Here is a 13,945-nt window from a genome sequence, read left to right as displayed (position 1 = left end):
CCAGTATAATCAAGTGGAAATGGTACATTCAAGACAGAACTAAATCAGGAAAGGGTTGATTTGCAAAATGACACAAGCAAGTGACCAATAATACCACCCACAGATTACATACCACAGGAAGTGACTGAAAGACGCAAGTTTCCCATGAAATGGGGATTAACTTATGGGGATCTGACAGAAGAGCAGACAGAGCATGCCTGGTTTACGGATCACTCGGCGCGCTATGTGGGAACCGAGCGATATTGAAAAGCGGCGTCATGCAATCACATGACAAAAAAGATTTTGACAACATCAGAGAAAGGAAAGTGCAGTGAGTTTGCAGAACTGTACGCAGTTTACAGAGCGTTGAAACAAGAGACACCTGGTCAATGTCATTTGTACACAGATTCATGGTCAGTGGCGAATGGGTTGGCAGTGTGGCTGCCAACATGGCAAAAGAACTGGTCAAGTGGGCTCACCAGAAATGTGGGCACCTTGGAGAAAAAGCTACTCTCATGTGGGCACAAATTTGAGGGATCAGTATCCCTTTAGAGGTAGTGAAAACAATCATTTTGCAATGTCCGGTGTGTCAACACCAACAGCATAGACCCATCCCTCAAATTGACCATGGTACTTTGCAGAGGAAAGTTACCATGTCAAATCCGTCAGATCGATTAGATCGATCCTCTGCTAATCAGCAAAGGCTGTCAATATGCATGCACCATTGTGGATTCATGCTCTGGATATTTGATGGTATTGTCATGTACACATGCTACACAACTGAACACCATTAAGTTGATAGATCAGATTACGCTGTACCCCTTGCAGATTCAGAGAGACAACGGGTCACACTTTAAAGGCAAACTGATTCAGGAATATTGTCAGGAAAAAAAGCACCAAGTGGGTCGAACACATCCGTTACCACCCAGACGCATGAGGTTTGATTAAGAGAACGAATGGGTTGTTGAAACAACAGCTGCAAAATCTGGCAATGGCATTTTAGCAGGCTGGCGTGATCGAGTGTTTGATGCGGTACAGGTATTCAATAATAGACCAGTAAATAACCATGAGACCCCCATTGCTGCAACTACTGCTTTACAGATTCAACCTAATTCAGCTAGAGAGACTAATGTACTGGGAAATGACACCAGGTTCTTTAGCTCCCTACCGAGCAACTCCAGAATCAGCAGGGGTAGACTTCCATTCCATGAAAAGTTCAGGTTAGAACCAAGAGGGATAATTGTGATTGAAACAGGGATTGGAGTACAGATTCCACCAGAACATATGGGATGGATGGCCCCCAGATCTAGATTAGCATTGAAAGGCATTCACATGATAGGAGGGGTCACAGATGCAGATTACCATGGAGACATCAAAGTCATTTTAATGAACAGTGGAGACCAAGTTTTACCGATTCATAAGGGACATGGAGTATCCCAATTGATTATTGTCCCAGTTAATTTGTCCATGATCAAAAAAGGGGAGCCTCCAACAGTGTTAACTACTTGTGCGGATCATGGTTTTGGCTCTTCAGACAGCATGGTACTGGGTGCGAAAGTATGGGTCGAAAGACCAAGTAGCCCACCGGTACCCGCAGATGTTATTGCGTCAGGCAAGGACTAAGTAGTCTTAGTGATAGAACCTGGCAAGGAAAAATTGAGTTATGTGCCTGCAGACAAATGTTAAGTAACCTCTTAAGTGCCAAGGACGTCGGATCTCATCCTTGGCACTCCTCCCTGTTGCCAAGGACGAGATACCTTGTCCTTTTAGGCACTTAGTTTTGTGCGATCACTGAAAAGCACAAAACAGTAATCCAACCCCCGGGCTATGTGGGGGGGGGAGGGGAGGTCCCTCCTCACGGCCCAGGGTTTGGATTTCCTTCAGTTTCACATCGGCGTGCGTAATGCACGCTGACATGAAACAAAGTATTTTCATTGCGGCAGCCAATGGCTGCCGCAGTGAAAAAGAGAAGGTAAGATCCCTTCTCCCTCTCCCTCGATCTCTGGAATTATTGTAATGCATGGGGTTGCCCTGTTTTCCTTGGTGGCTTCCACCCCCTAGTCACAAATCTGCAAGTTGTCCACATGAGCAAAATCTGTTACGAAAGACTTGGGGTTACCAGTATTTGAGGATTTTCGCTTTGCACCCAGGTAGGTGCACCCACACATGTGAGGTACCGTTTTTGTCAGGACACCTATGGGAACGCGGGAAGTTAGGCCATATGTTGTTGGCAGCGTGTTTCAGTGGGTGACCAGAGTGAAATGTGCAGAAAATGTGGAGTTTTTTTTGCCAAATTTCAGACTTTGCCTGGGATTGTGGGTAATACATTCTGGGCCGATTCGCGCAAGTCAGACCTCTGTGGATTCCCACGGGTGTCCTCTTTTCGGAAATGCATGGGGTTCCCAGTTTTCCCTGGTGGCTTGGACACCCTGGGCTCAAATCTGTAGGTTGTCTGCACAAACCCTTTGGGGGTTACCAGTGTTTTAGGCTTTTCCCTTTGCGCCTAGGTAGGTGCACCCACACATGTGAGGTACAGTTTTCATCGAGACACCTGTGGGAACGCAGGAAGGTAGGCCATGTGTTGTTGGCGGTGTTTTCCGGTGGGTGACCAGAGTGAAATGTGCAGAAATTGTGTTTTTTTCCCCCCCCAGATTTCGGCATTTGCCGGGGATTGTGGGTAATAAATTCTGGGCCGATTTGCGCAAGTCATACCTATGTGGATTTCCACGAGTGTCCTTTTTTCAGAAATGCATGGGGTTCCCAGTTTTCCTTGGTGGCTTGGACACCCTAGGCCCAAATCTGTAGGTTGTACGCATGAGCAAAATTCCTGAAAATCTGCTGTGCCGAAAGACTTGGAGTTACCTGTGTTTTAGCCTTTCCCCGCTGCGCCCAGGTAGGTGCAACCCCACATGTGAGGGACCGTTTTCAGTGGGACACCTGTGGGAACGTGGGAAGGTACGAAATTCGTTGTGTTTGTGTGGTTTTCATAACGTTTCAACCTATTTGCTGCTGCCCTTTGTAACACAACCCTTTCCATTTCCCAAATGTGACCTACATTTAGTCGCTGTTTTAGGCACTTTACACTTTGCACAAGTCACCTACCTTTCAAAAGATCTGCCTGTGCTCTTTCAAAAAATGTATACTTGCCCATTCTCACCACTTTTATTTTCCTTATTTACACATGCTAAGTACGTCCGTTTAGGCCGTAAGTATAAAACTCCTGTGTACCATGGCTCCATTTTTGGCTTGTCGTATTGCTTGTTTTGTGAAACATTACAAAAAATGTGCGATTTCCTAACTACAAGAGTCGGGGGAATGTAGCGGAGCATTGGTTGTCTCAAAATTCATAGAAGCCATTGCCGTACCAGGCCAACCATGTCCACCAAATACCTTTTTTTCTGTCATTTTCCTGCTTTTTCCACAAAACCATGGAATTCTTCCCTACATAGTTGTTGCCTGACCTGCGCAAATCACCCCTTCCTAAACTTGGAATTATGTCTACTTTTCAGAAATGCCTTTATGTTCTCCCATTCAGCTTTCCTACCCTTTTCTTCCATTACGTCTATGCATGTCTTATTGAAAGAAAAAAAAAGCCAAATTCACCTACCTCTCACAAAACGGTTGATAACTATATCAAAATATGTTTTTTTGGTTCCACTCAACCAGTTCTTGAAAGCCTAGAAAATGGAGAATTCAGCACAGCAAACCATTTGTTCCTAGCACTTACAAAAAAAAAAAAACACAGGTTCTTTGTACATCATTTAATTTAATTTGCATTTTTGGAAAAAACCCAAAATGTTCTCTCTTTTTGGTTATTTTCTCTCACCACCCCACAGCAGACTAGGATTCCTGGGTGGCGTAACAACCGCCAATATGTGGGGGGAAAAAAGGGGCCAAATTTGGCTGAGATAGCTCTTGTAACAAAAAAGTTACAAGGGATTGAATGGCGACATACCGAAATCACCAAAAAAGGCCTTGGCACTGGGGGGAAAACCCATGGCACTTAAGGGGTTAAGAGAGTGATTATCAACAATGATCTCTTTTCTGGGTTTGCTTTGTAGATCCTGTGTCTGGCTGGTGTAATTGTGGGACTAAATGGACTCCGTCCGGGAGAGTCAAACGGCAAGCTGCAACCAATGCGAAATGTCACATCTGTGCCAGTGATCCACGGGAGTATGAAGATGATGAGAAATGATGTCCAAAAGCAGCTCAATGCAGATGCCAAAAAAAACAGCCAGACCGAAGAACAGGATTCGTGGAATGCAAAAGACTTCAGGTGCGAGCACAAACATTGATGTTGCAAGAGATGTCCTTAGGCCTGCAAAGATATTCACTGATGATGGCACAAACAAAGAACATGTGGACATATCTAGCACGGCAAGTTTTAAACATTTAACATTTCTGCCCGACTGATCTGCATCATGCAGAAGCTTTGCTGACTACCTGTTCAGTAGCAGTGCCAATACCTGCTCCGATCCCGAGGCACATTTTTGGGGTCATGCACAATGATTCTGCAGTACAGGATTCCAATGTACAGCAGTCCTTTTCCGTCTATGAATATTGCAAATTCTGCCAAGAAACAAATTGCAAATGGAGAAACCTGGCACAAATTATAACGTACAATGTTCCTCAAGGCGATGTTTGCTATCGTATGAACTGTGAACCGAAGGAAATTGGCAAATGCCAACAGCTGAACCTAACCGAACAGAAAAATCAAACTGTGTTCGAGAAGAAATTGTGTACACTAGTTCCAATCACATGTACCAATGAAAATAACACCATGACCTGTAATTACACAGTGGTAGCTGCCAGTCATCTGAATCATGTGAACCTTCCAACGGGATGGCTTTTTTCATGTGGCAACATCACATACATTCCAGCTAACATTTCTGGAGGTCCATGTGCCTTAACCCGATTAGGATTGATGTTTCCTTTGCACCCAGCAGTATATCGAAGCAAAACATCAACTTTCAAATCTGTAGGGATATGCCCAAATTGTGATTCACATGTGCATTTATTATCAGAGGCCGTGGTATTAGCACTGGCCTATTCATTAGTGGGAGTTTGGGGTATAGCTGCTAGGGGCTATACATCTTTAATCAAATTAACATGTCTATTAGTGAAAGAACTCAATCACACATCTCAGGCGTTCAAGGAGTTGCTTCTTGACAGCAAAATTATTAGAAATCAGCATTGCAAAACCGAGCTGCCATTGATTATTTGTTGCTAAAACGTAACCTAGTTTTTAACGCAGTTGAAGGTATGCGTGGTTTTAATCTGAGCGATCATTCACAATCTATTGAAAGCCATGTTCAAGGTTTGAAAGACTTGATATCCCAAGTGTCAAGATCATACTGAGAATTGGTGGGACTGGCTATTTTCGTGGATTCCTGATATTGGGGGTACCCTGTGTTACACCTTTGCTTGCATGTGTGTGATATTAGTTATTATAATTGCTTCTTGCTGTTGTATTCAATGCATTCCCAACTTAGTTATGATGCTTCAGCGGTTTCAGAAACCGACTCCAATGCCTCTGGGTTATGGAAGTCAAATATCCAAGGGTGGATTGTAATGCTTGAGCTAAAATATGCCACGGGTGTGCAGTGCATTCTGGGGCACCCGGAGCAATGATGGATGTTTGCTCCATGCCTCAGTGAAAGCTGCACTTGCCGTGAACTGTACACAGATTTTCAGCATCGTTGGCATTATTTTACTGGAAAAAGAGGTTTTCAATGCTATTCGTTGCTTATGTTGGTTTGCATGGCTCATCCAACGGTACAGTGATCGCAAAGACTGGGATACGCAGGTGCAGGTTGGTACCTAATAAGGTTGCCATGGGCACTGTCAAAGTTGAGGATGAGTTAGAGTTGTTTTCTTTGCTGTTTTGAGAAAGGGAAGAGCTCTGCTCCTTGCGGTTGCCGTAGCGGACTCCAGCTGGGGACAAGCGGTCAACCACCAATGCGCAAATGCTCAGGCTACAAGGTTTGAGAAAATGCCACCCCGCCTTTGCGGAGTGCTTATAATGCTGAACTCTGGAAAGGTCCGGTGGAAAGGAAAGGCCTCAGTCGGAGGGTGGGGCGCTTTGCTCTGAGCCGGTTGATTGCTGTGCTCTGTGCCTGGAGTGTTCCAGGGCTTTCCAGCTGCTTCTGGCAAGATGAGGAATGAAGTTGCACCAAAGGTGATGTATTCTCTTTAGATTATTGTCTTTTCTGTGATTTATTTCTGTTGCAGTTTATTCACTTATGTATGCTCTTTATAAATAAATAGCCATACAAGAGTTAACTTCTATTCTAACTGCGTGTGTATGTGTGAATCATTGCATTGCCTACCTGTGTCAAAGGTTTGCCCTTCAGTGTACTGGTGATAAAAAGATGTCTCTGTCCGTGCACTTTTTATCAGGCAATACAAGAAACCAGTACAGAGACCGAAGCCAAAGTATCTGGGACTAGGGCTAAAATGCCAATGGCAGAGCTGTGCAACGCAGAAGGAGAGCAATCTATGATGGGGGCCGAGACAAGGTTCATGGGTGTGTGGTTACCAGTAAAAGAGGTGCCTCTCCCCTGACAAGGTGCAGTGGGCTCTTGCACCACTACTAGTGCCAAATTCACTGGGTGCCTTGGCAAAAATGTAAATTTCCTGCTGAATTGATGGGGTAGGGGGCAAGGGTACTTGCAATAGGGTAGGCAGTGAATCCTCCCAGTCTGAAGCCGACTGTAGTGGGAGTGGCAATGGTACTTCAAAGTGACATTCTGGTTTATCATCTAGGAAGAGTACCTGGGAGAGAGAGAGACTCCTGCAATGCTGCCATTTCCTTTTTTCCTCCTTATTACTGCCTTCACAGAGGTGAGACTCCTCTGCATTTTTGGGTTTTCACCCAATCAAGGCTTGTCTTTGGAAGAGGAATGTTCTGGAAAAGCTGGAGATTTAGTAAGTGACTTGCTGTATTTTAAACGGTGAAGAGCATATTGATCAATTTGTTAGGATGCATGTATTAACAGGATCCACATTCCACAGTTTCATGATTGTTTGTTTATTTGATGATGCGCTCCAAGCCCTTGGGCAGCTGGGCGCAACAATACAAATAGACTCGAAACTTAGTTACAGTGCCTGACACAGGCTATTACAAAACAGAGGTAACTTACAACAAATGATACAAGTGACACAGTACATAAAGGATCATAATGGGCGAGCATTAGAAGAATATCGTCTTAAAATATGTTTGACATGATCAGCTAGATAAGGGTGAATATCGTTACATATTGTTGTGCAGCCATTTGAGAGCGTTACATCTAAATCTGGTGTAGGGTAATGGGCGTCTGAGGTCAGGTGGGAGTATGTTCCATGATTGTGCAGCTCTAACAGGGAAGCTAGATCCACCCGCTGTGGTAAGTTTGAATCTCGGGACTTCAAGTAAGAAGGTGTTGGCAGATCTCGTCAGTCGGTTTGAGGGTCTCCAGTTCATTCTTTCAGCTAGGTAGTGGGTGCTTGATTGTTGAGGCATTTGGACATGAGAGAGATAGTTTTAAGGAGGATTCTGTTTTTTATCTTTAGCCAGTGGGCCTCAGTCCGGTATTTGGAGGTATGCTCTTTGCCTGGGATATTCAAAGCTGCTCTTAAGGCATTATTTTGTAATCTCTGGAGTTTGTCAATGACCAACTTATTTGCACCCGAGTATAAGGCTTTGCAACAGTCCAGTCTGGACATGATGAGGGCATTGGCCAAGGTGAGGCAGCTGACACTGGACAGGAATGGTCTGGCAGCACGGAAGCGTTTACACGTGTAAGTGGTTGTAGAGGCGAGGGAGTTCACTTGCTTTTTGAGGGTGAGAGCTGAGTCGAGGTAAAAACCTAGAGTTTTAACCTCTCGCATGACCTTAATAGTATTATTGTCAATGTTAAATGAGGCATAGTCCGGGGTGAGTTTAGTTAGGTTATGGTCTGATCCGAGGAGCAGGATTTCAGTTTTATCGTCGTTCAGGCAGAGGCCATGGGTGGCCATCCATGCCTGAATGAGGATGTATATTTTATTCACCAAACATATGCAGAATTGACCAAGTGGCTGCCCTGCAGATCACCTGTATAAGAAGCCCCTGCAAAGGAGGCACTTTTGAGGGTCAGACACACATCTATTTACAAAAATTATGCAGGGCTTAAAGCCAAAAGCCTTCATGAGAGAGAGAGAGAGGGAGGGAGGAGAGGGAGGAGAGGGAGGAGAGAGAGAGAGAGAGAGAATGCATGTAAAATTGCTGTGAAGCAGCATGCTGAGCATGCATAAAAATGTAACCAAGGTCAGGGGCCACAGCCGACTTTATATACAATACCGACAAAGTCACACCCGGGATCATGGCGATAAGATGCCAGTATGAAAAATGGAGGATATTTCTAAGAGGAAGTATCTTTGGGAGGAAAGAATGGCCTAGAAAGGACTAGGTCACAAATCAGTCAATCTCAAGATCGTTCCTGATGGACACCCCAATGTACACAGGTGAGGGACCATTACCAATGTATAGACTGGGCAAACATGACATGGTAATCCAAAAGCTAATGCTAATAAATGAGAGCAGGCATTCTTTTTATGTGACCTAGTGGCAAATTTACTTAGCATTCAACATGGAAATCTTGGTTCTAATGCCAGCTCTTACACTTTACCTGAATTGTGCGATTATAGGTAAGTCATCTGTTTGTGCCTCAAAATGTATATGTATGTAAATATGTTGTACCAACTGCCCAGCATGCCATCTAATATTGTTCCAAATGTTTTAACGTTCCATCTCATCTTTGCTTGTGTGCAGCACCTCCTGTTTGTGTGGAGTTAGGTTTTATCCATTGCTTTCCAGCTCTACAAACAATTTTCATTCACGATTGGGAGTTAAAATCACCCATTTCCTATTAGGCATATAAGGTGGATGCTTGTGTGCTATTGAGAGACACCTGCTGCATAAAATAAATGGTGGAGGGTGACAATGTCTAGCTTGAAGTTGACTACTTGCAATGTTGCACCTTGGCTGCATTTCTCTGGATGGAGTATACTGCCCAAAAAGCAATTTTACCAAACAAAAATGAAAATACTGATCAATTGAGAGACAGTTTCTCAAGATACCATTTTTATGTTAACTAGGTTTTGTTCTGCAGACCTACCTCTTGTCTGCTGTCTGCGTGCTCCAGCCGCCATTGAGTAAATGATCTCATTAAAGATATCCTCTCTTTCTGCTTTTCAACTGCATTGCTCAAGTTAGCAATCACCTGTAAAAATCATTTCCATTAATAAGCAAAGAATCCTGCAAAAATGTGCATTCCAAAATGTACTGTTGCAAATCAATCCGATAAAGAAGGTACATGCAGAGAAAACGACCTAGAAACACCAAGAGTGCAGGTGGTGGGGGGGGATGGGCAAGTAGCATATAGAAAACAAAACTTCACAGGGAGTGGCTACAGACAATGGGAAGTCAGATTAAGGACATTTTAGAACACAAGTCTGGGTTAGCTAGGTTCTGATGGATGCAATTCATCCTTTGCATTTTCCTCATCTTTGAAATGACCAGCATGCAGACTGGGACCTCGGAAATGTTTAATGATGCTTGCATCTCATCCGTACTGGTGGCATTGCAAGGACGTCTTCACATGCTTCACCAGAAGTGATGGTACCCTGGCTATATTTGGTGAGACCCTCCCGGAGCCAATCAGTTCCTTGAATACTTTCCACCACAGCACATTGGGGAGGAGGGTGTTCACATAAGGAATCTGCTCAGGGGACATTGTATCCATCAGAACCAAAGTTACCGGTACAGTATGCAAATTGTTCTCCTAATGGACACACCACTACCTGCAGATTCCTCAATTTTGAAAGATTCCTCCAGCAAGGGCAATCAGAAATAAAGGAGGTAGCCTCCGAGTTACCAGGACAAAGACCAAAACCTCAACAAAAGATGTGTTGCTAGACAGCCTAACCAAACAAAGCCTCAGCGTCCGAGTCCAGACATTAATGCCTCGCAAACATATGCAGAATTGACCAAGTGGCTGCCCTGCAGAGCACCTGTATAAGAAGCCCCTGCAATAAAGCAGCCAAAGCTGCACAACCTAGTGGAATGAGTCATGATCCCCTCCAGAGGATATTCGCGTGCAATCTCATAGCAAAATCTGATGCATAAAAAGATCAATCTAGAGATTGTCAGCTTGGTCGCAGATACTAGCCTAGAAGCAAGCCCAAAGACCACACACAGTTTTCTGCCCAGTTGGTATTCATCCGGCTTGGCTATGCAATAGCTAAGGGCCCTCTTATGGTCAGCCAATGCAGCCTCCCCATCACCTTGGACGGATGAGGCGGCAGAAAGAAAGCTCCAAACTGTATTGACTGATGTGACAATCCCTAATAATCATACGCAGATAAAACCTTTTCACTCAAAGAGTCACCTCATCTTCTGTAAAGACTGTACAGGTGATGGGGCCTGAAGCTCATGTTCCCGTCTGGATGATATTACGGCAGCTAAATAGGCTGCCTTAAGAGTAATACACTTCAAACCTCAGCTGAGCATAGGCCCAAAAGGGTTGAGTTCCCACTTATCCTGGATCACCAAGTGCTTCAAAAATTGGGCCACAATAGGCATCTTGAAATTGAAAAAGAGCCTTGCTCTGGCTTCTGCTTAAAGCTGGACAATATGGCAGGGAATTCCCTCATAATGGACACCTGCAGCCCTTCCTTTACGAGTGGCTCGCAAAGTCCAGCATTCTAGCCAATGAAGACAGGAGAGGTGGCTACCATCTGCACAAGTAAAATGTTCAAGTGCTATGTTTCTTGACACCCATCATGAGGTCCAGTGCTTCATCAGAAAAGTCATGCCCTTGTAACCTCAGGCATTCAGCAGCCAAGCATGAAGCTGAAGAGTACCTGGGTCTGGGTGGAAACGCTTTATCTGTCTCCTGGGTAAAATGACTTGGAAACACTGAATCCTTTAGCACACTCTGAGACTGAGGTTGTTACACCTGCATGCCACACCCTCCTTGCCCACGTTAGGGCACCTAGGGTCATAGTCCCCTGTAAAAACTGAAACCTCCTCCAGACCAATGGCAGTAGGGAGACTGGAGACAACACACTACTTTGGGGTGTTCCAGATACCAACAGAGCCCTTCCCAATGCTCCTTTATTGGGCATTTCCCCAGAGAAAAACTGAAGGCTTTTTCTGTTGACATTGGTTGCAAAGAGATCCATTTGCACAGGATTTGATCTACCACAGACTGGTGCAGAAGTCATTTGTGAGACCTAGATTGCCTACTTCTGTGTGCTTCCGCACTCCGATTGCTCTCCCGATAAAACTGGCGCTCAGCAGCAGATTGTCGCCCAGGGACAGAGACAGCAGATTCCAACTGAAAGAGAGCTCAAACTGGACCTTAGTCATGTGAAGCCTTGCCTGAGGAACAAAAATAATGTAAAAAGCCAGCAATCCCAGCAGCCCTGAACACACGTGTTGCGATCCTAGCCCCGGACCTGAATCTGTCCAGAATCACTTGAATGGCATGAAACCTTTTGGGTGGTGGAAATGCCCTCAAGTGAATCATGTCCAAAACCTGCAATATGCATTGCAGTCGCATGGTAGGGATTAGATTGGAGTTCTTAAAAATAAACCCACAACGTGGAGCAGGCCTCACGCATCCTCATGGTCTATTGAAGCACAGATAATGCCCCTCCTGACTGGAAGATTTCACCAATGAATCGTCAAGGTAAGTGAATACCTGCCTCCTGCAGATGGGAAGCAACTACAACCATCACATTGGTTAGTGTTCCCAGGACTGATGTTAGGCCAGTCCTGCAATGTTAATTCCTGCAGGCCAGGAGCACACCTTTATATTAGTTAACGTAGTGTTTTTATTCCGACAAGTATAAGGGTGCAGGGGAGAAAAACAACCCTAACACTAGGTTGCAGAACCAATTAAAAAAACAATCAGGTGTCCACAAAGTGGAACACTTCTGTCCCCTGCGCACCAAAATATATTGTAAACCAATCAATATTTAAAACCATGTAGGTAATTAGATATATTTGTATGTTTTCTATTCAAAGAAATTATTTTGCTCAGAAGTTATAGCCACAATCTTAATTGTTGATATAGAATTATGGTAAACACAATATATTACACAATTAGATTTTCAACACAAAAGATTTCCAACAGTATCAACAATCCCTAAAATCCTGTGCTCTACGGGTTTCGGGAATTCTATTCCCTTACCCAGGAGCAATTCTTCGTATATTTAGTGCCTCGGGTGCACACTGCTCTATACAACTAAAACAATAAAGAGTATGTCTATTTAGTAAAGATGGTCTAACATCTCAGACTAATGTCTATCATCTAATTTTCCCTTCATATTCAGTCAGGCAATCGCAGTCCAAGCTGTGTACAATTTCCACAAAGCCCTGAAGCTCTAGGTCGCATTTCCTTGATTCAACTGTGCCTAATAATTTGAAAAATAAATGCATCAATCACATGTGTCTAATATTACCTGTGTTGATTCCACAGGTCTATGGTATATTCTGTTCTCACCTTCTATGGACAACTCTTAATCTGGCTGTTGTATCTTAAAGCCTTCTGCTTAGGTGATGTCTTACTCGAGTATGTCCGCGGACTAGGTGACTTCCGGGACCTGGCGAAAACAAAAGAAATTTATATTCTTCCCTACTTGGAAGTTTGGAACAGGGCCCCTGGTACTAAAAGGCTCTTATTTATGACGCTTACTGCAAACTCCGATATCTGCCCACTGGGGATGCTTGCCCATTCACAGAATAACAGTCTCCAGGTAGGAGAGGGACTTCAGCTACCCATTGTGAAGAATTCCAAAGTGGAAATTAATTAGACCTCGGATCTATTGATTCAAATATTCGACAACTTTCACAGGTTGATTATCCCTTTGATAGGGGGAACCATACCTAAGAGAAGACATCTCTTGCTTAATTCAAGACTGCCCTCTCAGCCGACTCCACGGATTAGATCAGTTACACAGGTTTCATATTGAGAAAGAAACAACGTTCATACTGCGTACAAGTAGTTGGAGGAAACTCCAACAATATACAATAATAGTATACCTTGTATGTTTTTTAAGATACAAAAGTGACAATCCTCTTGAAGAAAGTTCCTAGAACGAGCAAAGAGAACTGAAACATGTCGAGTGCATGACAATGACGTATTTATTAATCATTGATACTTTATACATGTCAAGGAAATGACAACTCAGAGATGCCTTAGTGAGCCTCTAATATTATAATCAATTTGATATGTCTAGATCTGCGCCGAGTGAAAAAGGCGGTGTGTCACGGGTTTTTGAATTGTATTTTTTTATACAGAGTTTTATATAAATGTTTTTGATAAGTGTATTTTTTTATGTAAATTTTGGATTAAATATTGTACGTCTTATAAACTACAGTTGAAGTTTAATGTGTGTAACTGTTGATACGCGTCATCTATCTTTTGTTTAAATTATTATAATTACCCATTATAAGATAGAGCTGCCACTAAGGTGGGTTATATGGGATTCTCTCTCAAATTTAGTGCTCGAAACTATCAGCCAGCGACATCCCTGTTGCCACAGAGGTTCACTATGTGCAAACATGACTGAATATTTTCAAAAGCCTCAACTTCATCAGTAACTATCCCTTTAATGGTCTTCTTGCACTCCATCGGTAGGGGGTGTTAATTGACATTTCCATAACCTGGCACATGACATACTGGTAGTAACCTCACCTTGCTGCAGAATTAAATGACAGCATGACCAATACCCACGTGTGACTATCTTCCTGGCCATTAAATCAATAGACTTGGACCCCCTATGGGGGATGGGGGGGTTGGTAGAGTTGGGAATGCGTAACTGCGGCCCCCGAGTCAGCCACACACACCACAAAAGTATCTCCTGCTGGGTGATTGAACAGGTACAAGGAGATGTCCCTCACCAGCCTGCACCTCCGGCCTTTAACAAACATTTTGGA

General features: G+C 43.8%; 1 protein-coding gene across 8 annotated transcripts in view; it reads right to left on the bottom strand.

Moving 5' to 3' along the window:
* Positions 1–13,945, bottom strand: part of POC5 (POC5 centriolar protein) — a 544,028-nt gene that overhangs the window by 234,450 nt on the left and 295,633 nt on the right. For all 8 annotated transcript variants that reach the window (XM_069627457.1, XM_069627460.1, XM_069627454.1 and 5 more), the window contains one exon: positions 9,117–9,221. In XM_069627457.1, the coding sequence (XP_069483558.1) occupies positions 9,117–9,221 (105 nt within the window). The remainder of the gene's footprint in view (positions 1–9,116; positions 9,222–13,945) is intronic.

Source organism: Ambystoma mexicanum, chromosome 6p (assembly GCF_040938575.1).
Source record: "Ambystoma mexicanum isolate Mex_15411 chromosome 6p, UKY_AmexF1_1, whole genome shotgun sequence".
In the NCBI taxonomy this organism is placed as follows: Eukaryota; Metazoa; Chordata; class Amphibia; order Caudata; family Ambystomatidae; genus Ambystoma; species Ambystoma mexicanum.
The sequence above is the reverse complement of the archived record's forward strand: the minus strand, read 5'-3'. Positions and strand labels throughout refer to the sequence as shown.